The following is a 24,414-nucleotide window of genomic DNA, read 5'->3' as shown; positions in this document are numbered from 1 at the left end:
TGAATCCAGGAAGAAATCAAACCAAACACATTTCATAGATTTTATTATTTATACCTGGAGCACAAAACATTACCCTGTTTTCAGCTTTAGTGCTCAGGCAGCAGCAATTAAAAAGACAAGGTCCTTCATTTGAGTCAAAAACACTCCGAATGGGACAGCTTTACATGGGAAACTTTACATATTGCAAGTTTATAGAACTTTAATCAGTTGTATTTAAATAGCAAGTATTGCCCCTTGACATCATTCAAAGTGAAGGTAACTTCAGGCAGTGTTAATGACAGCTAATACCTCGAAAAGGTCAGCAGATTATTTGACTTCTCTGTTTACATGATGTTACGACCGACAGGTTTGTGTACAAAGGAGCTGGAGAAGAAAAGGACCGACAGTTTAACAGAATTAATCTCTTTGAGGACAAAGACAAAAGAACACTTACATAAAAAGTGCACTTCAGTATTGCTTTTTTTCTTTAAAAAGAGGAATAGTGTCATGGTTACTAGTAATAGCTAGTGCTTAGAAAATATATATATATAAATTACTGTAAAATATGTTTTTTTTTACAGTCCAACCTCACATTTAGTCATTCATAGGTCCAACACAAAATAATGATTTATTTTTAAAAATACTGCATATTTAACAGTAAAATCCAGGCTTAAACATGATAAAATGCAACAGAAAAATAGAAAAGCTCCTTTTTCATGTTCCTTTGGCTGCATCTGTAGCACAAGGGTTCAAAGAAAAATATGCTTTGAAAGACTTCTCAGTAAATAAACAGTGCACGTTCCGGTCAGATTTGGAGACTTGCATTTGCCATGCAAGTGCTGATAGCGCACCCGAGTACCTCTAGGTACTGGAAGTGATACATTATTTGCATATGCGGAAAGGCACTGAGGTCAGGGGCGAGGGGTTCAGGTCACGCACTATCTTGTTCAGGGTGGAGATCTTCTCTTCCAGTAGGTAGTTCTTCTTCTCTGTGATTTTCTGCCGCTGCTCAGTTATCTCCAGAGCTTTCAGCAGCTGGTTGTTCTCCACATAAAGGTCTTTGATCAACACATCTGCTTTGCCATTCTTGTGAAGCTACGATTGTCAGAGAAAGAAAACACATAATAAAGGCTCTGATCACTTCATAAGCAATCTGATTTGATGCACCGGAGCCTGAATGAAAAACAGGCCAGCCAGTATTATCAGCTCGTGGCAGCTTGTTGCAGTATATCAGTACTGACATGTGCTGTCTGTCAGCCGGTAGGTGGTGCGGTACAGTATATACAGCATCTTGGTCATACTTTTAAAAGGTGTGCTTATCAAACTGTTCATGTTCAGGTTTTTGCATTAGTGAGCTTAAAAGGTGTTTGTCATGGTATGTCTGCTCTACATTGTGCTGACACTGAAAAAGTTCAATTCCCTCCTGGAGCAAAGAGAAAGAGGTAAACTTCCCCAAATATGTCCTTGCTCGCCACAACCACTGAGAAAACACACGTTCAATGATTGTGTGTCTGTTCTCACAGGTTGCACTGTTTCAAGTGCATTTGTTACCTTGTTATGTGTAATGCCAATAAAGCTTATTTGAATTAATTGAATAAGAAGGCAACCTGGTTGTCACAACCTGCAGCTTCAGGGTAAACATTTGTTTTTCCTCACACTGAATTTGATGTCTGACGAAGGTTCATGACAGAAATGTTGTGCCTCTGATGAATTCATGTTAATCAGCCTCAAAAATCCAGATCTGTCACTGTGTTACTGTAAATCCCAACGTCTGAGAAAACAACACTCCAGACTTCTTTCTCTACTGAAAAAACTGAAGTAAAAATCTGCGTGGAAAACACCGGATTGCTTCTGGTGATGAGCTTTTTGAACTGACCTGGTCTTTCAGCTGAGCGACCTTCTCTTTGAGCAGCAGTTTGACGTTATACAGCGACAGCTCGACTTCCCTCATGCGCTCCTCCATGTTCTTCATCTTCCTCTCCCTCTCATCCTGGCGAGAAGACAGTGAGCGATATCAACAAATTGCTACAAATTCTACAAAACGATGACGAAATTTGAATTTTCTTCCTGTCAAACAACTTCCAGACCACAGTTTCATGAGCTAGATGCTTTATTTTGTCTTGATTTCGGCATTATAAATGATTTCTGGTACATTTCTAGGGAGAGGACAATCACTAAAAAAATAAATAAAATATAAATAAGTATAAAATTATGCCATGTATTCCACATACCTCTACAAAAATAATTTAATGCATAAATAAAGTAAACCCTAACATGATTCTATTAAAATAAATAGCAAAATAATAAAACAAATAAAATACAATTGACTCTATGCATGGTGCAAAAAAAATACTCACTGAGTGACTCAAAAACAGAACACAGATGTGATATTAATAGATATAATGACACATTACACTAATGACACCCTAATGGGGACAAACAAAGATTTGGTTCACATGATTTTCTAATAATAAACACCAGATAAACATTCAAAGTTAACAGCTGTGTTTGAACAGTCCTTAAGAAAACATGACCTGGAAAGATGTGACTCACTTTGGTTGTGCAGCAGCGACAAACAGCCACACACAGAACACAGAACCAACATTAACAGACAGCTTGAAGAAACGTTCGGCTACGTGTAGTGTCAAACAACAAATACAGGCATAAACAAGAAAAGACAAGCAGTGAAAACTTCGTACCTTCTTTAAGAAATCTCTAGAAACCCTGACTGACAGTAGCATCGCCTGACGACTGCAGGCTGAATTTGCTTGATTGTTAGAAAAGGCTCAGAGGGCTGTTAGGCACGAACCTCGCCTCAACTGAACACTCCTCGATGATCGTAAGGCAAGCTGTCACACAAGATTTACATGTATGTACCCTGTCTCAGACGATGATAAATGCTACAAGTGCGTAACAGAACACTGCCAGAAAATACACCCTGCGTTAAAAAGGTTCCCTGTATTTAAACTACAAAATGCTTTTAATGCACAGAGCAGAAAAAAGTCCGTACAAAAGTCAAAGTCTGTCAAGAAATGACACTGCAGTGTGTTTGCACGTTAAATTTGATACTGCACGTCTGACAAACTTCACATTTTCAATGGTAACGCCATTATTTAATCAAATATCCCATTGGGAAAAAACCTGAGGAGCCTTTTCAGTGTTTTCCTGCCACCTAGCAGCAGAGAAATACAATTACACATTCACGCCTTCTGAACGAGGCACCACATTTGATCACAGTCTCCTGTCAGGATGCAGAAAGGATGGCATCATGTGCCACAGTCCTGACACAGCAGAGGAAGAGCAGGATTGAAGAGAGCAGAAAAGAGGCTAAAGTGAAGAGCAGGGAAAGACGCTGGTGTTACAGTCCACCGATCCGCCGGTAGCTGTCTGCGTGAGCCGCCCACTGCTCCGGCATCGACCCCTGGAGAGAAAAGGCAGGTACACTTCACCACGGCTCCACCTGTCCTCTAATCCTACAAACCTACACAGGCCTGCTCAGTGAACCGGCCTTCACAGATGGAGATGTGTGTTCAATATTATAGAAATGACGAATAACATGAAAAAACATGAATTGATCCACTGAGTTTCAAAATGATCTTATAATAAAATGTTTCTTCAAGCTGCTTCTTGACTTGTTTTTTTTCATAATGCAGCCTTTCATCACAAAGAGCTAGTCATGTGATTAGCTGTTGCTCTAATCTGAATGAGTCTACAGTCAATCACATAAGAGTGTCTGTATTTATTCATTTTTATTCATGCCATACTATCTCATTCATTTCTTTAATGCTGACTAGCTTCATGCTGCAGATAAAGTGGCACAGCAAAAGGTCAGATGCTGTTAAAATACACCAGTGGGATGACGCCATTTACAGATAAACAAACTACGTCTGTGTCGTTGGGGAGAGACGGAGGTTTGTGCAATATGACTCTGACAAAAGGTGACAAATGGAAAAACAGCCCCCAGGACCACACCGAGAGGATCACACCACTGCACTGCAGTCCCGAGATGGAAAATTAAATAAAGACGGTGAGTTCAGAAACGTGAGGGACAAACACAGACTAAATACCAAACCCAGAAAGTAAACACGACATAAGGAGATGGCAGACAGGTGCTGAGGCGGATCTGTGACAAGCACCCAGACAAGGAGCACTGCAAACCCAGCATTCAAGCAAAAATGAATGAAAATAAAAATAAATGAGGATTATCACAGTGAATGACACTCAGCTCAGGTGTGTGACAAATGACACACTTTTAAAACAATGTCTCATTAATGTTTTCTTTGATGCTGAACAGATTCCAGCCACAAAGCAAATTATAAAACAGAAAAGAGATTTTTCAGCACCTGAATTGAGTGATTTATTCAAGTGGGGACACTTTGTGCATCAAAGTGACAGAAATACCATAGCTGTGCTCCCATTACATCCCAAAACAACCCAACATGAGATGTAGGTCACAGTTCTCTTCTTATAGCAATTAATGATGAATTTATGATAACTGCGACAACAGATGGCTACAAAAGAAATGACGACAGTGACAGAAAAATGGCAGGAGATGAATGTAATACCAAACCGTGCAATGATGCAACTGTTCTGTACCTGCATGTTGTCCGGACCCTCGCCACGGTGCTGTCCTCTGGGCATCCTGTGGGGTGATGGAGGCAGAAGATCCACCAAATGATCCTGAAATGTCTGCACAAAGCAGAAAAATGAATAAGAAGACAGCAACACAGAGGAAGAATTTTTACAGTATGAGGCCTTTGTGTTTAGAGAAATCTGCAAAAAACAGCAAGGCAATTAGAAAGCTGCACCCACAACGAGTGAACATAAAGAGAAAGAAAGCACAGAACAAGCACTCTATATGTTAAGGAAATAGCCAATTTGAATAAGACCAGTAGAAATCTATACATTTTATTGTAAAACCACTAAAACAAGAGGAGAAAGTTGGGACCATGACCCACCTCTATCAGCTGTGCAGACAGTCGAGCCATTTGGGTCCTGAGTGCCTCATTTTCTTGCTGAAGCCTCTCCACCTCTGTGTGTCCCTGTCCTGCTTCACAGCCCTGAAACACACAAGGCACATGTAAAACAAACAAACAAAAGATTAATTAAGACAACACATAACCAGCATGTTCAGAAAAATCGGGTTGGATTTATGTCGGTTATACCTTGGCGAGCTCCTTCTGTGACTCGAGCTCCTGCTTCAGAGAGGCGTTCTCCTGCTCCAAGGCCTTCACCAGGGAGGACTGACTCTGCTGTTTGTGCTGCTTCAGGGACAGGATGGTAGCATCAAGCTGACAGACCTGCAGACAGAAAATAAAGCACTTTTCGATTAGCAGCATGGAGAGAAAATACAACACGAGTATGACTGTCGGTTTTTAAAAGTCGTAGCAGTTTGCTGTCGTCCTCAGCTCACCTTCTCTCTGGACTGCATGAGGTCTCCTTTGATGTTGCTCACTTCTGCCTGAAGCCGCTCGTTTTCCTGCCTCAGCAGCTGCTGCTCCTGCTCCATCGGCCGAGACATCTCATCTTTGTACCGCTTCTTGCCCTGACTCTGATTCTGGAGACCACTCGAGTGCAAGGCCATCTCCAAAACGTGGTTCTGCGACAGACAAAGGCAAAGGTCAAGTCTACTGAACAGAGCTGCGCTCCCTTCTCTTCACATTTGAACGTCTTCAAACACCGCAAACACGAAACATGAAAATCTTACTTTATCGGTGACATTTTGCAGCTGTTTTTGTAGCACTGCGACATCACGTGTGAGCGAATCCCTCTCCTGCTGCACAACACGGAGGTCTGACTTAAGACGAGCACACTGATGGTTCACAGCCTGAAGAGTTTCATCCGCTGTCTTCACCTGCGGTGGAGGAAAGAGTGACGCTGTTCTCAGAGTTCAACTTGTTCCAGCATTACTCAAGCCACAAATCTGTTTAATCAGTATGAAAGTTACTGTGAAATGTTTTGAAACAAGCCGACTGAGTGAACAGAAATTGATTAGTTCTGTTTTTACACATGTTTATTTAGCAGTAATTCAGCTGATAAAGTTTGATTCATTCCAACACCAAACATAATGATCTGACACAGAGGTGATTCTGTAGCCTACAGCAGACCCTCACCCTCTCTTCAGCTTTGTTTAGCTGCTTGCGGAGACCCCGAGTCTCCTGATCCACACTCTTCCGCTCCTCCACCAGGTGACTCAGCTGACTCTCCACAAGGTCGACTTTGACTGCCTGAGAACCAGAAGACGACCACAGCTGGCAATGAAACAATCCTTTATGTAAACCTTGGCTGCTAAAACTAGATCACACCAAAATATCTCAGCAGATCACAGGTGCTTTCAGGCCACAAAATGTTTCTTTTGTACTTTAGTCGCTGACAGTGAAATTGTTTTCACTTGGAGCAGGTGATGTTAATGTGTTATCACTTTGTCTGTGTCATGCTTTGATTGGGTTAACGTGAGATCAATAAGCGTCCATGGCCTGATGCTCACCTTCTCTCTGAGGCCAGAGAGCTGCTGTGACAGCTGGGTATTCCTCTCCTCCAGCTGTGCTGTGTCATCCACAGCTCTGTCCAGCTCTGCCTCCAGTGCAGACACACGAGCTAACAGCTAACACAAAACAGCCACTGATTAACTACTTGCTACTACCCCCCGACACCATGACGACCATCCATCTGCTACACAACACTGTTTACCTCATTTTTCTCTTCAGCGGGGAACACCTCCCTCCTCTCGTTTTCCTTTATCAGCTCTGCCAGCTGCTGTCGTAGATTCTCGATAGCAGCAATATTCTGGGCATCCCTCTCTGACAGAAACCCATTGTCATCCTCCAGTTGCTGGTTCTGTGAACGCAGCTCTGAAATCTGCAGAGGAGGAGGTGAATTGACAACTTGTTAAGTGCCTCCACCTCCACAGTCCACCACCTTGTTCCAAACTAAAATATCTCAAAGACTATTGGATGGATTACCATGAAATCTGGTTCAGACATTCGTGTTTTCTCAGAGGATGAATCTTACTGATTTTGGTGATCCTGTGACTTTGAATCTAGCGCCATCATCAGGTGAAAAGTTTAAATTGTCCAGTACTTTGCTTTACGGAGACACTAGTGACTCATCAGCTTCATTTGTACTTTGTGTTTAGTGCAGGTTAGGATTTGATAGCATGCTAACATGCTAAACTAAAATGGTGAAAATGGATAACATCAGCGTGTGCTTCCATTGTGAAAATGTTTGCATGCCATTGCTGCGTTAGCCTTGAGCTCAAGGCATCCCTGTGTCTAAGTACGTCTTCGCAGAGCTGCTGGCATGACTGTAGGCTTGTGTTTAAAAAGTTACTGCAGTACCTGTTTCTTGAAATTCTCTGCCGCCATTTGAGCTGCAATCTTCCCTTTTTTTAAGTGCTCCAATGTTTGTCTGAAATCAAAAATTTGAACAAAAAAAATCAGTTTACTTGACAAAACAAAAATGAACCGAGGTGATTATTTGCACATTTCACAAACTGTTTCTTACACAAACTCTTCCTCTATCAAGTCCTCTTCCTTCAACGCAGCAAGCTTTTGCCTGAGGACAACGTTTTCTTCAGCGAGACGTCGGGCTTCAGATCTATTAACAGACAAAACTTCATGAGACAAGTTAAAAGACGACATTCCATCTAGCTACACCCAGCTATAATAAAAACATACAAATCAGAACACACGTTCATAGCTCAGTGGGATGTAAAAATCACAAAAGAACAGGTAAGAAAGTCACCTCCTACACACTGATTAAATGCATCTTATTCTATGATTCACACACATTGAACTTCCACTGCTGGTCTACAGGGATCAAAGCAGCACAAGTGCTCAAGATCTGCTGCATCGCACAAAGGGTTTAGGAACCAAATCACAGGGAGGACAAACAGCACTACGCTGTGCTTGGGAACAAAAAGGAGGACCGCTCTTAAAACTCAAAGCACCAAACGGATGGACCACCGAGAAGCCACAGGAGACATGGAGGGACGGGTTCCTAGTTTCTCTCCACATTACCTATGAGCCTGTGTTGTTTCATTTAATGTCTGCGACTTGTCCTGAAGCTCTGTGATGGCTCTGCGTAGGTTGGAGTTCTGCTTCTCAAACTCCTCACAGCAGTCGTCCAGATCAGCCGCTGCCTGAACTTTAAGCTCCAGCTGACTGGTCAGATCCAGGAGAGACTCCTCTGCGGGGCTCTCGGACTGTCCGGCCTCCGGTTGGACGGCTAAAACAATCTCCCCCTGCCTCTCCAATTCACTGAACAACTCAGAGAGCTTGCTGTTCCCTTCTCTCATCCTGCCGATCTCATCCACCAGAGAAGTCTGCTGATTGTGGAAATCATGGAAAATATTCATCCTGCTTTCAAGGCTCCAAACTCTCTTTTCAAGTTCACTGTTTTGGTCCTTCAATTTGGCATTTTCACACATGCAATCTTCATATCTAATCTGCAGATCTGTCATCTTTAAGGCCTTCATCTCCAACCCTTTGACATGCTCCATTAAAAGTAGCATTTTAACTTTGAGGCTGTAGTTTTCATCCAATAACTGGTGGCTGGCTTTGCTCTTTTCACTGTTATGAACCAGAAGACTCTCGAGTATCTCTGTCTTCTGCTGAAGCAGAGAAATCTTCTCATGTAGGAGGATGTTCTCCTCTGTGGCAGTGTTACACAGAGCCTGTAGTTTAAGGAGAGAACATTCCCTGTCCTCCCAATCAGTGTCTTCATCCAGAGTTTCCAGAAAATCATGTGTGCATTCATCTTGTACGTTAGTGGTTAAACATTCACAGTCTGAGTCTGATGCAAGTTCAACTTCCTGTCTTTGAGTGCTATCTGGGAAAGAAGTAACCTCAGCATCCACCAAAGACAGCTCATCAGGGTCATCCTTCTCCTCCAGCGCTGAGGGATCCACCACAGTCTCATGACATGGCTCGTCTTCATGGGAAGGGCTTTCATTGTCCAAAGCTGGTACATCTTGAGGTTTGTTTTCCTCCTCACATGATTCACGAGCTACTTTATTCTCACCATCTCCATCTGCATCAGCACCTTCAAACACCTCGAGGGATGAAACCGCCTCGCACGGCATCTCTGCGGAATCCTTTTTGGATTCAACATGTGAGTGATTTTCATCTGGAACTGGGGAGTCTGGGTGGCAGCCATCACAGGATGTCAATTCAGGGTCTCCGTGTCCAATTTCTGCAGAACAGCAGCCGACTCCAGGCTCTCCTTCAACTTCCTCGGCACTCTCAGGCCTTGTGTCATGATTCTCAGTAACAAAGATGTCGTCGCTTTCAGCGGCATCCATCTTTACTTCTGCCAAGTTGTCTCCTTGATCATCACTGGTAGCAGGGACCTTTTCATCATATTCATTATCAACACTGTTAATATTTGCTGGACTTCTGTTCAGAATAACATTATTGAGACAGATTTCAGGGGGTGCCAAACATGTTTCTCCGGGGTTTAGCGCCTCCTCCATAGAAGTGCTTATTTCATTTGATTCTTGCATTTCTTCTTCCTGAGCCTTTTCTGCAGATGACAAAGCCTGACTGAGTGCCATCTCTAGTTCTTCAATCCTGATTTTAAGCTGATCTCTTTCTGCTCTAAGATCTTCTCTCTCATTCTCATTATCGTTTAACTCTTTCTCAAGAACAGATATCTGTTCCTGTAGCTCCTTCCTCTCAAGCTCAAAGTCCACTGCCGCCTGTTTAAGCAGCATCTCCAGCTCCTCCAGCTTCATCTTCAAATCATCGCGCTCAGTTAACAGTTCAAGCCTCTCTGTAATCTGCCTCTCAGACATGGAGAGCATCTCGTTGTTCTTCGCCTCGAGCTCTGACTGGCTGCTCAGGAGTTCCTCCCTCTCCAGTTTAAAATCTTCCACGGTTTGACTGAGCAGGAGTTCAGTCTCAAGCGCCTTCTTCTCAGACTGAGTGAGAAGCTCTTCTCTGGCTTCCAGGCTTTCTTGAAGCCGATTATGGAGGTCGTTCAGCTGCCTACTCAGCTCTATCTCTTTAGTCTGAGCCACGCTGATATGGTCATCTAGTTCATTTTGCAGTTGCTGGTTTTTCATCACAAGTTCTTTCATTTTCTCTTCATGAAGACTCTCTAGTTCATGCCGTTCTGTTTTCCACTGCTGATCCAGGCTCTCTCTTTCTTTGTCCATGGTCTCCTCCATCATCCTCCTTTGTTCCTCCGCTTTCTCAAGGGCCTCCTGTATCTGTGCCTCCCAGTGGAGCTTCTGCTTGACATGGCTTTCAGAAAGGGCCTTCAGCTCACTTTCATAGTGCTGTTCAAGTTTCCAAACATCGGCCTGAAACCGCTTTGCAACAGATTCTTGATCACCTGAGAAACGATCTTCTGCTTCCTTGATTCTCTGGGAGAAGCTGATCTCGATTTCCCTCCTGTACATGGTTATTTAATGTTACAGCAACAGTTTTGAACTCTTAATAGCACAGCAAATATTAAGATTTTTAAAAGAAATTACTTTTTTTAGCACATCTGATTCTTTAACATTTTGGGAAATGTGTTTTTTTGCTTTCTTGTGGAGTTACATGTATCTTTCCACTCAAAATAGGGCTAAAGCCATTCATTGTGCTAAGCTAAGCTGAACAGCAGCTGCCATTATGGCTTCATCACAGCGAACAGATGAGAGTGGTATCAATCTTTTCATCTAATTCTCTGCAAGACAACAAATTGGCTTATTTAGCAAAATGCCAAAACCATATTTCTGTAAATAATGCATGTTTTAAGGACAAAGCATACAAAGTTAATACAAGGAAAAAAAGTCTCACCTCTCCTCAGCGATGTCATCTCGTAATTTGTCCAACATGCTGCTAAGAGCGTCCCTCTCTCCATTGTGCTTGAGGGTCAGCTCCTTCAAGGCCTCTCGGTGGCTCTCCTCCAGACGAGCCCTCTCCTCTGCTATTAGAAGTTCTAGCCTCTTCTCCTCCTCCTCCGTCTCAGCCTCAACCTTCTCCCTCTCTTCATTCAGCCTTTCCTGGAGCATGCCTTCATAATCCTCCTCCAGTTGCAGTCTCTCCCTCTCCCAGCCCTCCTTCATCTTACTCTCCCTCTGCTCAAACTGCTCTTGTAGCTGCGACCTTTCTTGCAGCATTCTATCAAGCAGAGCCTCCTCCTGACGCTCCTGAAGCTGGGCTCGTTCACTCTCCCACTGCTCCCTGAGCTTGCTCTCCTTCTCTTCTTGTTCCCTGACAAGTCTCAACATCTCCTCCTCGAGCAACACCTGCAGAGACTCATTATTCTGCTCATCCAGCTGAGCCCTCTCTTTCTGCCACTGCTCTGTCAGTTTCTCCACAATCTCATCACGCTCTTCCTCAAACCTCACCTCTGCCTCCTCTAGTCTGGCCTTCAGTTCATCCTCATGGCTTTGCTGCAACAGTTCCTTCTCCCTTTTCCAATCATTTAACAATCTCGTCTCCATCTCTGCCTTTTCTTCTTGTAATTTCATTCTCTCCTCTTCCAGTCTGCCTTCAGAAAGTTTGACAAGCTGCTCCTCCAGTTTCTTAATCTCAGCGACGTGTTGTTTCTTCAGCTCGTCCATCTCATTAACGAGGTTTTCATCCGTCTCTGCCTGCTGGGCTCTGAGGGTCTTCAGCTGCTCCTCCAGGTCTGCAGTGAAGGTGTGGGCCTCTAGCAGCTGTTGTCTGAGAGTACTGACCTCCTCCTCTTGCAGCTTCTTGAGCTCTTTGCTCTCCTCGGCCTGCGTCTGCTCCAGACACGTCCGCTCCAGCTCCACCTGCTCTAGTTGGCTCTGGAGTTCCCGTGTGTGGTTCTCAATGCTGGCCATCTCCTCCCTCAAAACCTGCACCTCTTGCTGGTACTGGAGGGTTAAGGCAGCCTTCTGGTCCTCATGGGTCTCCCTCTGCTTTTCTACCATCTTGTCAAATTCATTGATCTGTGGTCACATAAAGAATGTAGAGAAATTGAATTGATAGTTAAACTTTTTTGGAAATGAGTTAGATGACTGTTCTGTCTGTCAATCATTTCCAAGCTGGCTGTTTCCCCATCTCAAGTCTTTCCACTAAGCTAATCATTTGTTGGTTGTAGCTTTGCATTTAGCACAAAGACACATAGGTAGTACATCCTTGAGATAAAAAAAAAGGTATCTACAAGACTCACCTTGCTTTCCAGCTGGTTTCGCAAATCCTCCATTTCCTGAAGGTGCTGCTCCTTCAGCTGCTCCAACATCATCTCCGCTTCGAGGCTCATGCTGAATGGCTGAACCTCCTCTGAGCCAATACCTGCAAAAAAAAGTTCAAATGTGGTGAGGATGGTGACATTTGTCAGAGAGGTTTCTATGTACTGATTGTTGTCATGAACAGATGTGGTTACTGCTCTGTGGTTCATTCATTAGGCCCACCTGGATCAGACTCCATGCCAGGGCTTTTACTCTCCAGCTCTTCAGAAAGAGGCTTGTGGCAGGTCTGATGAACTCGACCAAGACTGTGGAACTCCTGCAACTCTGACTGCAGCTCGTCAATACGGTCCTGTAGTTCCTACCAAATGAGAGCACTATGAGTTAAACGTGTGTTATGAGTTACGAGTTAGTTACGCGTTTTCTTTTTTTCCCCCCTGAATTTTGACTTTTCGATGTATCTTGCACTTTTTGTGATTTAGATGCGTTTACCCTGTACTGAGCTTCATAGCTGTTGCGTAGTTGTTTAATGCGTTCCTCTTGGAGGAAGAAGTCTGCACTGCCGGGGTCCAAGTCTCCAAACTAAAGACAAGAGAAAGAACGTAGAAAATCAAATCGTAAACAGAAAAGCAAGCAGAAAAACAAACACAGAAATGTGTAAATATGTTCCAATAACCCGAACAACAGAGACAGTCAGTAATGAAAGGCCAAACATGTCTCTGTACCCTTTCTTTCATAATGTTGTCCATATTTGTTTGGAGTTTTGTAATTTGGCTTTGTGCTTCCACCAGCTTTTCGGTGCTGTCCAGCAACTCCATTTCAAGACGTCTGTTTTCCTAAAAATGAAGACACAAGACAACAAAGGTTATGTTTGCAATTATCCATCAGTTTTTCTTTGGGATAAGCAGATGATAATGTAATATTAGGTGTGAAAAGCTAAGCCCTGTCAAGCTTCATCAGAGAGTTCTTTGTGCATTGATAAACAGTATAAAAACGTATCAGCACAAGTCTTTTTGCTACCTTCACAGAGATGGAGAGGTGGTCTCTGAGAAAAGATTCATCCTCCCTGATCTTCTGGACCTCTCCTTCCAGTTCCTCACGCTGCAGACTGGCTTGCTGCTGGAGCTGGTCGATCTCCTTCATCAGCTCTGATCGTACTGCGGCCAGCTTTTCTTTGTGGTCCTGTTCAAGCTTCCTGTAGACATTCGGGCACAGAGATACAGTGTTAATGCTTACATGATGAATAATACAATATTCAAAAGAAAGAACACTAAAATAATTACTGTCAATCACATGATGACTAGGTTGGATTTAGCAGGAATGGATGAGTTCATCGTTTAAACTGGTGACAACTATAATCCCCAAACAGTAACAGACATCAGTGGACGGGGGCCTGTTACTGTGATAAATGTGGAGAATGAACCACAAAAAAAAGGGGCAACAGGTGTAATCTGAGGGATGAATTACCTGAGATTGAGGTTATTTGTGTGCTCAATTGCAGAGTGATGCTCATCCACCTCAGTGGCAAGTTGAGTTTTTAGTTTCTCTGCTTTCTCCAGGTCAGATCGGATTTTCTCCTTCTCCCTGAGTTCTCTGTCTACTCGCTCCCTGACAAGAGAAAAACAGCAAAGATTAACCCATGACAAAATAATACATATCTAATATTTTATATATAATTAAATCAAATATCAACAAAGAGAATGAAGATCTGAATGAGATGGTGATGACTCATACTCACATAAGATATCTGATCTCCGCTTTGAAGCTCGCCAGTGCTGCTTGGTGAATCCCATTCTTAGTAACGAGCAGCTCATTTTCAAGTGCCATGGTGAGATCACTAAGGCTCAGTTTTCCATCTAGGCTGAAATTCAAAGCCTGCAAAGACAAAAAGAAAAGAAAAAAGAATTCTACATGTCTTTTTTGGGAATATTTTAGTAAATTCTTTACTTATTTGTATCACAAAGGAAATGAAAAAACTATTTTAAATGATAATAATAAAGACTGGTGACCACAGTCATAATTGGAGGAATACTCTTAAGCACAGTGCAGCACCTGCAGGATCTCAGCGCTGTTTTCTATTCCCTCTTCCATCCAGGCGTCCAGGATGTATTCGACCGGAGTGAAACCGGTACCGTCATCGAGGGTGGAGAAGAGACGCATGCCGATGGTGCTGGTCAGGGCAGATGGAGTGGCTATCCTGCGGCCTCCCTCATCAAAGGGCTGTACGGTACAAATAGTACAAATGTACAAAAAGATAGATAGAGCTAGAACAGACAACAATCAAATACCAAAAAGGCATTGATTAACAAGGGAATTACCGCACATAGAGTGAGCTCCAAAAGCTCTCCAAACACAAGGCGTACCTGAGTGGAGTGGTGGCGTTTAAGCTGTCTGTAGGGTGTGGAGGCGGACGGTGTCGGGGGTTTGTTGTGGTTTATAACCCTGGAAACAAACTCCTGAACATTCATCACTCCATCGACGGCCAGACTGTGGAGCACGTCCAGGTTTATCTGAAAAATAAATGTTGATTTTCTTTATACTGTGTGGTGTGAGTGAGGTTTGATTCACTCAAGAGTGATTTGAAGGCTTAATCCATTGGCAGACATCACCTTAATCTCTAAACAGTTTTCACTGGTTTTCTGACATGTTATAGAGCAAGGATGCAAATAATCAGTTGTTGCAGCCATATGTGTGTGGATATGATATAAATAGTGTATATATACTGTTCCTGATGAAAAGGAGGACTTTTAATTGGGAGTATTTATTTAAAAATGGGGCTCATTTTATCTAAACAAGCTGCGTAATCAGAGGAAGAACAAGGAAAAACAAGGCAAAGCACAAGTTTGAGGCTATTTTAACATCATTATGGCCACATTAACTTTGAGGTTTGAAAAGCTGCCCTGAAATACACAAATCTGTTCATTTTTAATCTCACCTCCAGGCCCAGGTGATCACAGAGAATGAGCAGTTCAGCGTGGCCGGCACATCCGTCCCACGGTATCGCCAGCTCACCGCAGGCTTCGCGCAGTCTCTCCTCTAAACAGGTCGGCAGGGAAGCGTTGGATCCCCGCGGCGTGCTCGGCTCATCGGGGTTCCAGAGATGCATCTGACCTGCACACCAAGTACGAGAGTGTGATCACCTGATGAAGAACGTGCATAAAGCCAATTTTCTGATAATACTGCATCTCTTGACGTACCCTCTGCCTCATACTCCTCTGAGCTTGTTTCATGAGCGTTCCAGCGCTGTTAAAGACAAATATATCACAACCTTTAAATTACAGACAAACAGGTCATTTTATTGGAAAGAATAAATACATAAAAACTAGTGAGAAAAAATGACCACCTTAAAACATCCCCACAGGTGGATGTTCTCATGTGACAATCAGCTGTTTGTAAGTTCGAACATGTTTTTAGATTTAGGGAGGTTGAGTCTGGGTGCAAAAGGGGGGGGCTGGAGTTTCTGACAAAAAGCACAAGAGAGCTTTTGTGGTGGCACGAGCAGCAGGGACGCTCGGTGGGCAAATCAGGAGTGGCTGGAATAATAGAGAAAATGTGTCCCCACAGGCACTTTTCTTGATTTTAAAACGTTTTAAAATGTGTTTTTTACTCTTACGGTCCAATTTGAGCAGCAGAGTTTTAAGACTTTAAAGTTTTTTTTGTGCTCGTCAAGAAATATGAAATGAGGAGGGTCTTATTTGGGTGTGACCCGCGGTGCTCTGACCCAATACCAGCGTGACCGCCTATTGTTTGGGAGGCAAACAGTGAGGGAATGAAGAACAGATGGGATCCTGCAAGTGGCGTTTTGATGCATGGTGCATAGGCATCCGAGAGGGTGGGGGTAGTTGGGCTCATTGTTCCTCTGTCACAGTCCTACACCCTCCTCCTCCCAAAGCACCGGGCCTGCAGTCTCTGTGGCAGAGCCCCCTGACCCATCCCCATCTGCTGGTCCCCAGGCCGGACATTGTAGCATTGTTGCAACCTAGATTAGTCAATACCAAGACACGCTTCAGTTCAATGTCGCGGATCGCGTTTGTTGGTGCTGGCAGGCATCTGGGGTGGAGTCAGGAGCGCAGACAATGCACAGAATATTAACACATCCATCCGTGCACAAGCTGAACTGCCCATCATTATACCGTTTTGGTGGGGACTTTTCTTTGTTGTGATTTATTGTGCTGCAGCACATCCATGCTCGCACATTCAGCCTGGCATTAGAATGAAAAATGAACCTGCTCTCTAAAGGTCACAGCAATCAGTATTTACCACAAACTTGAACACATTGCTGCATCTGATGATTATTCTCATTCTCGATTAACTTTCTAGTCGATGAGATTTCAGAAAATGGCGATGGTGTGAAATTTAAAATGATATAAAATAGAAAAATTAGCAAATTCTCACATTTGGAGCTGGAACTACTGAATGTTTGATAATGTTCGATCTTTTTATTGATAAATTACAAAGGCTAGTTGACAAGTTTCTGTTAATCTGCTAAATCATTAACTGTCAGCACAGCTCGACCACTTTAAAGCCAACGAGAACTTCAGGACAAAGCGGGACGTCCTGTTGGCTGCAAATTTCTCCCTGATTTGCGCTGCAGGCCATGGATGCAGAAAGTGTGAGCTTAGACCTCCGTACATATGTCAAACAACTCTCTATGTCAGCAGTGAGGATAATCCAAGAAGATCAACCAGAGGAACCATGCGGAGTGTTCAGCTGTGCATGGCCATGACTAAACACTATACAACTCCACAGGAGCATGTCGCATTCAAGCCACTGCTGTCCTGTGCAGACAATGAGAGGCATCCCCTGTCAATCCTAAATAAAAGGAAGGAACCATAAACACTCCAATCAGGGGCTGCCTCTCTTTCTATCTGCTGAAAACTCTGATCTGTTCGCACATGATGAAGTAAATTCCTCAATCAGTGCGCTGTCGCCTTGACCACCACATCACCTTCAGCGTATACACTCCGGACAAAGTTCAACTCAGCACGATCGCATCATGGAACACTGAACTGACAACACTGTGACGCTACACTAACACGGCAGTTGCAGGTTGATTACCAGAGGCTCATTAAACAGTAAATATGCTCGCAGTGTTATTTGCAGACAGTGCTGCGTTGTTATGCAATGAACAGAGCTTTGTGAATCCTGCCTTTGAATGTGTATGTAGCATTTCAGGATCTAACCTGCATGCCACTAAGCTGATTAGCTAAGAATAACGCCTCGCTGCCAGTCACTGGCTGCCAAGAAAGCACAGTACACTCAAGGACAGGAGGCGATAAGTACGGCATCTGAGTGTCTGGAGGTTCAGGACAGTGCCGGTCTTAGCCTTTTACCTCACGCTTCCTGGGAACAGCTGAGTCATAGTTGTCCTCCAGATCCTCCTGCTCCACTGGATTTGCATTTCTAACTTCGGACACATCTGAAATAGGCTCTATGAACTCTGGCGTGGAGCGGCGGCCATAGCGTTTGCTGCCCTTCACAAACTTTGGTTGGATCTCGGGAGACTCTGAGGAGACACAATGACAAGAAACTGTCAAATCAAATAAGTCAGAGTCACAGCTGCTTGCGCAGCACTTAAAAATGAGTCACCACAGTAAGGTTTGCAAAGGACACTTTTAAATACAGAAAGAAAAAATGTTCAGTGACTAATTTCTGCCACAGCCTTCAGCAGCTATTTCTAAAAAACAACTTCTCTAAAAGTGGTAACCAAATAGCCTTTTAAAGCCACACATGCAGATGGACATGAAACGAGAAGGCTGACAGTGTTTGAGGTGCAAACTGCAGAGAAAATATCTCCGTGGGAACTCAGCAGGTTTAACAGAGTTTATGATTCATTCACAGTTCGAGATACAGTAAATATTGACCAGACACCCTGTATAGTCTGTCACTCTTGTGTGATGACTAGTGAGAGATGATACCCCAAAGAACATAACAGCCAAAACCATGTAGGTATTGATCAGAAGTATGAAGTGTTAATTCACCCAAAAAGATGCTCATTAAACAAGCTGGGAGTACAACACAGATTCCAAAGAAGTAGGACTCAAAGCAGAATGCAATCACATACAAACGAGCAGTTTTCTTGAGCCCGTGCATTAATATCCTTCATACAATCATGTGTTCACAAAGTGTTGAACCTCGCTCCATCCTTGTTTGTGAGCGACTGAGTCTTTCCAGACGCCCCTTTCATACCCAATCATGATCCTATCAGCTGTTACCACTGAACCTGTTTACCTGTGGAATGATCCAAACAGGTGTTTTTGGAGCATTCCACAACTTTCCCAGACCTTTGATGCTCCTCTCTGAACTTGTTTGAAACGTGTTGCTGCATCAAATTCAGAATAAGCAGATATTTACAAAAATCAGTGAAGCTGATGAGGTCAAACATTAAATGTATTGTCTTTGCATCATTTTCAATTGAGTATACGTCAAGAAGAATGAGCAAGTTATCATATTCTATTTGTTTTACAGTGTCCCACCTTCTTTGGAATTGGGGCTGTATAAACAAATGTTTCCAAGAAAAACTTTGTATAAATCCGCTCTTTGTGTTAACGACATTTATAAAACAACAAACTGTGCCAGCGATCCAACCATGACGGTGCAAACAGTTCAACTGTTGGCTAATTGGCTTTGTGACTGTGCTTTTGGCTCTGTGCCTCTGTATGTAGATTTAGAGCTGAATCAGCATGAGGGCTGTTCCACTAGGTCACAAGTTACCTTCTTCACTTTGTTGAATGGAAAAGGTCTCCATTAAGTTCAATGTCAAACTGACACTGACATAAATTACAGACTGGGTGAATGATACTGCTTCATGCTTTGCACTCATTTTCAGGGCGACACCAGAATCCAGACCTTACCTGGTTTTGACAAGGTCTCCTGTTCTGCTTGTGGTGGCTCAATAGTTGATGACAATATCTGAATCAGTGCATTCTTGAATTGGTCAAAGTCAACCTGAAACAAGAATTACAAAATCTTAGAAAAATGTGATAAAATACAACCAGTATGTGAAGCAAGGAATAAACAAAGCAAAAGTTCATGAAATTCCTCAGACTGGATGTAATTCTCCATGTGTTGGGTGGAGGCTGGGTGTCCCTGGATGTCTGGGTGGAGGAGGGTTTGCAGAGCAGGAGCAGGGAGGTCACACTTCAAGAATCAACAGCTGCTAACCCTGAATATGGAGATTTTCTTTGTGCGTCGAGGCCGGCGGCTGCCGGCTTTTCGTGGGGGTTTTTCTTTTTTGACTTGATTGTTGGATGCCATGAGTCTGCTATAGTTCTGGTGATCTGCTAACATTTACGCCCACGCACACCCGCCAATGCGAGACAATAGCCATCCGTCTGTCCACACGCTTATATGCAAACACAAGTTGATGCAAAGGTGTGGAGGTAAGCAATTTGGAACACATCTCATCCTTCCACTATAGGCTTAAGGTCAAATCTACACACTAAAGATCCTGTGGCTGTGTAATGCATTTTATACAATCTGAAGTCCAATGACACAGATTAGACCAGTGTCCTTTCTGCTTCATATATTTCCAAATGGATCAGCCTCAAAGAAATGCATCTGTGAATGGTGATTAGCCGGCTTGGTTGTCCTGACGACAGACACCTGGGATCAGGGCTGATGGGGGCACATTTTCTCCTCAACAAGACAGCTAACAAAGCACCAGAAAGACTGGAGACACAAAGACCTGAACGCTGGAGTGGCTCCACACAGGCATCTACCAAATTCAAAGGATGCAGAGGACTCCCGGCACAGGAAAGCCAAAAGGCCAGGATTTACACGAACATCAGAAAAGGAACAATAAATAGTCTGCAAATACAACTTTTCTGAGCAAATTACTTCAAAAGCTGAAGATAAAGACAGCAGAGGAATAAACTAACCCGGCCAGTGAGGCGGTCCTGGTTCTGCAGCAGTGTCTGGAGAAGAGCAGGTGTGGCATCATCCAGGTGAAGGGACTGGCAGAGGTCGGAGAGTTCCTCTGGGCAGAGTGAGCCGGAGCCGCTGGCGTCAAAACTGTTGAAAACTTCTTTTAGGCGCTCCTCGTAGTGGTCCTGCTCCTGGGTGTCATCCATCCCACAGGACAGCAACCTGCCCTGAATGAAAACAGAACGGAAAAACACTTGTGTTTATCTGCCAGAACGACAACGGAATCCAACTTAAAACGCTGCTACAAAGGAAAAAAAAATCGACATCAATACAAGAGCAATGTCTTCACTGTGAATTTACAGTGTAATATATCCTGTTAAGACACTCACAAAGGGTGGAAACATCTATCTGAACAGCATGCGTTCCTAACAGCACCTTCATCTGAGAGTGTCGCTGAGCGAGTGACTGAGCTTCCAACACGCTGCTCCAGCGTCATTTGTGGTGGAGGCTTTCCCTAATCCAATTACAATGATTAGACAAACAGGTAAACTGACAAGTCTGATACTGACCATGACTCTCTTTCAATGCCTTCAGCTGGGATGTTTCATGACCCATGTAAAACAATCTGAGGAACATGTGACGGGGGAAATTTCACCTCGTATACAGTCTGATGTAGTTTAAACACATCTTGGTATTGATATAGATAGTATCAATAAATCTAATATGAAAATGTAAGTGCATGTAGTTTAGCAAAGGCTGACAAAAATTCTGACGTTAATAATGACAAAAATAATAAAAAGCAGCATGTTTGAAGAATTTAGACCAAATGCTCTTCGTGCTGCTGATAAAGACCAAGGACAAAGTGGCACTGAACCAAGTGGAACAAGCAGCCAGGAACTAATTGGGAAAGTTTCCCCAAAGGCCTCGAGCCAACATTTAGCGGCTGGCAGCATCAGTTACAGACACAGGGACAAAGTTAACTTTCTACTCAGATGCATCATTGCTGTAATTGAAAAACAATGAGAACTATTTGACAGAGACCCTTTCGTAGCCCAGTTCAGTATGATCCCAAAATGCACAGAAAGCCACACTACGTCTCTGGAGCTGTAACATAAAATGCAAAACAATGATTCCTGAGGTGAGTATTTAGGAAGGTAATCTTCACAGAAAGGTGAGTGCAAGAGGTTTTCAAGGGTCAAAACAAGAAAAGACGAAGTATGACTGACTTAAGCAATGACATAACTCACAGACGCCACAGCCCAGCTCAGCCACCTGAAGCTTAGGGAAGGTAAATGTCAGTTAACATGACTGGAAATAGCAGTGGAGAGCTGAGCAGAGAGAAGCATTCGTCTACTTCTATTTTCACTGACAAAAACTTTCCATGAATTTCATGTGTGACTGTTGCAACACATTTCTGCAAGCGACATGCGCTGCACTGTGAAAGCGCTGGGTCTGTAGGGAGCAGTCCAATCCATAGTCCCTCCAAACATTTTTTTTTTTGTGTTAAATCCTGAATTTTTTTTGTTGTTGGACAAACAGGTGTCTTTTCTTTTATCATGTTCAAACACAAGCATCACATGCGGGCTGTTTCTGAGAGCATTAAGTTTGAAAGACTGAGCATATCATTACACCTACTGAGTCAAAGCTTCCCAGTTTGGGCCTAAATGTGGATACAAAGGACAGCCTCCTGACCCCTGCTTTTCCAGCTGCTCTCAGCGAGATCATCAAGCTCTCAGCCAGGTGTCCCCCACACCCCAGACTCGGGGTACCCATTCACCACAGACAATAGAGACAAAAACCAAATCAGTATTCTGCATCTGCACATTCGAGCAGCTTATGAGATGCAGGAAAAATCACGGCTCATAGTGAAAAAATAAATAAATAAATAAAACAAGAGATCAAAATAAATGTAGGTAAATAACGATTGTTTTTATTCATAGCAGCACTGGCCTGACCTTACTTCAATTTTTGACTAAGTTTCACTTCACAACACTTGGCTTGTGTTGTCGCACTGATTCGGTTTGCGTTCTCCAAGTCGCCTCTGAGCCAATTATCCTGGTAACCCTCCCGCTCGCCTCGGTCACAGCGGCTCAGGGTGTCCGAGGTTTGACAGCTGTTGCGGCCAAAGAATCGCTCTAGTCCAGGTCACAAGAAGGAGGTTAATCCTCCACACCATCCCAGCATTGACCGCCACTGGTTTGATTGGTAATCATCACCAACAGATGTCAATCTAAAGCGTAAAAAGCCTTGTGAAACCATGCTTTGGCCATGTTGGCTGTTCTGCAATTGGAGATGATTATGGAACAGAAGGTTTCCTGCATTTCAATAAGCAAAACTAATGTCTCTATGTAGGCGTACAGGACTGCCTTTAATATCATCCCTTATTGTCTTTTAATAGAATCATTACAGAATTACAGAAATTGCACAGTTGTCTCTCTCTGCAGTGATAAAAGGAGAACAATCTGAAGCTCACAACGTGTGATCAGGAAGTGTTTTCAGGGGATTATTTGGGGAATAAGAAGAGTTTGGATTAAGCATATGACCTATACTCTGAAGCACAGTTTACCTTAGGTCTGTGATTGCTTTATTTCTCTAATTTTTATGACTTTTGTGCAAAAATCCAGTGCTCGACCCGATATCTATCAGTTATCATCATGCAGCAGATTCTTCATCATACTGTATTTCTATTACCTTTTCCTTTACTAAACCTGCACAAAAAACTCTGGACACTTCTTTGCAAAGTGCACTGCACAGATATTTAGAGCATCTTTCACACTTCCGTTGATGATGTCATTGATTACTCATTTTAATCAATAAACCCTGATGAGAGCATTTTCAAACTGCTCCAGGTTCATAGCATCCATCACAGTGCTTTCTTTAGGTTATAAGGTCAGTAAATCCGGTGCTACAGTGTGTTTAAGTTTAAAATAAACTATTGTCGAGGCCACAAATCGTTCATACAAACTTTTAACAGCTTTGTCACAAAATCACAAACTTTTAAGGATTTTCAAGTCAGCCTGGAACGATGCTAACAGGAAACGTGCGGATGCCAAATGTACACGGTCTCATATTAACGGTGATTTAGTAAAATAGTTAATCCTGTGAAATCACCTGTAGGAATTCAACAGTTAAGTCAATAATGTCTGAATCCTTTTTGTTCCACTAACTTCCTAACTGGTCCTCAGTAAACTGTGAAGTCATCCATGGGGATGATAAAAACGTTAACCAGCCGTGCGGTGGTTTAGCTAGCGGTTGGTTAAGATAGTTAAAGCGGGACACTCATAGGAAAGTGATGGGCTATGCTAATCCGGCTAATTTATCAGCGGGCATGTCGGGAGGAAACGGTCGGTCAGGGCTGCCGCTGGCTAACATCATCCCGAAATTCAGGTTAAAAACTGCGGGGAACACAAAAAAGGAAACACTCGGGAAACAAAAATTGTTAGCTAAAAAAAAAAAAAAAAAACACTCACCAAAGTCTCCGAAGTTGGACGACAGTTGGCTCCTTTTCCAACTGAAGTTTGGTGATAAACTAAACGCGGAGGTGAAATAAACTTTTAGAACATTTCTCCGGAGCGGCGGTTCCCCCGCAGGTAAACGGTTCCTTCCAGAAGCCGTTAGTTGTCAGACAGCGGCCGCTTGCTCGGGCTTCGTTGGAGGGTTTCTTATTTCCAAAAAAGCGGCGCAGAGTTTGTCGCTTGGTCCGGTGGCCGCTTTGTGTCCTCGGCTGTGTATCATCCTCCTCTGGTCTGTAGCGGATTTTGAAAAGCGGCTGATAGAGGAAGGGGCGGCGACCGAGAGCCTGCGAGGGCCTGACTGGCCGCAGCCCGGCCCCCTGTGGACCAAACCCGCACTGACTGAGCGAGGAGGACCCACAGCAGCACAACGGAGCAGATCACAAGATTTACTTCAGTAAAAGTACACGACTGCCGGATTCGAAATATACTTAAAGTACCATAAGTAAAAGTACCCCTTATGCAGAATAATGTTTAGGATATTATTGGATTATAATTGTTCGTGCATTAATATGTAAAAATCACTTTGGTGGCTAATTGCAACTTCACATAGTTTGTCTGTTGAGTAACTTATGAACTTTACTCTGTGGATCAATAAAGTTTTATCAGGACTACAATGGAGTAAATCAGGACCACTCGTGACCTAAAAATTAGTTTCTTGGTTCAAATGTTGGAGCATTATTAGTTCCACCAAAGAGACCTTTCCTCTCTGAGCTTCCCAGATTTCATTCCAAGAGCTGTTTGAGGCTCAGAAAGGTGAAATTAGTAAACATTTCACAGAAAAAAATCAAAGATTAAAGAAAAGTCCAACAGCAGAAAACAGATTTGTAAATCAGAACTTACTTTCTTTTTCTTTCGTCTCCCATTAATCATCTCATGACCCCTCAGATTTATCTTGTGACCTTTTGA

General features: G+C 43.2%; 1 protein-coding gene across 8 annotated transcripts; it reads right to left on the bottom strand.

Moving 5' to 3' along the window:
• Window positions 1–61: 61 nt before the first annotated feature.
• nin (ninein (GSK3B interacting protein)) lies at window positions 62–23,699 on the bottom strand. Of its 8 annotated transcripts, none has more exons than XM_076748744.1 (29): window positions 23,464–23,699; window positions 20,008–20,220; window positions 18,982–19,075; window positions 17,461–17,633; window positions 15,325–15,370; window positions 15,063–15,238; window positions 14,491–14,637; window positions 14,180–14,347; window positions 13,866–14,002; window positions 13,595–13,735; window positions 13,148–13,322; window positions 12,853–12,963; window positions 12,620–12,709; window positions 12,353–12,488; window positions 12,112–12,233; window positions 10,764–11,887; window positions 7,998–10,373; window positions 7,483–7,575; window positions 7,317–7,386; window positions 6,670–6,837; window positions 6,467–6,583; window positions 6,093–6,230; window positions 5,687–5,833; window positions 5,393–5,578; window positions 5,145–5,279; window positions 4,938–5,039; window positions 4,576–4,668; window positions 1,856–1,969; window positions 62–1,074 (listed from the first exon to the last, which is right to left on the bottom strand). In XM_076748744.1, the coding sequence occupies exons 2-29, from the start codon at window positions 20,197–20,199 to the stop codon at window positions 862–864; spliced, it is 6,984 nt and encodes a 2,327-aa protein (XP_076604859.1). In that variant the 5' UTR covers window positions 20,200–20,220; window positions 23,464–23,699; the 3' UTR covers window positions 62–861. The 8 variants fall into 8 exon arrangements, with proteins under 8 accessions (XP_076604859.1, XP_076604857.1, XP_076604858.1 ...); XM_076748742.1 differs by lacking the exon at window positions 23,464–23,699 and adding an exon at window positions 20,383–20,455; XM_076748743.1 differs by lacking the exon at window positions 23,464–23,699 and adding an exon at window positions 20,383–20,455 and having other exon boundaries at window positions 6,093–6,206.
• Between the last annotated feature and the right edge of the window lie 715 nt (window positions 23,700–24,414).

Source organism: Chaetodon auriga, chromosome 14, assembly GCF_051107435.1.
Source record: "Chaetodon auriga isolate fChaAug3 chromosome 14, fChaAug3.hap1, whole genome shotgun sequence".
NCBI classification, from domain to species: domain Eukaryota; kingdom Metazoa; phylum Chordata; class Actinopteri; order Chaetodontiformes; family Chaetodontidae; genus Chaetodon; species Chaetodon auriga.
Note: the sequence above shows the minus strand (reverse complement) of the source record. Positions and strands in the feature narration are given on the sequence as shown.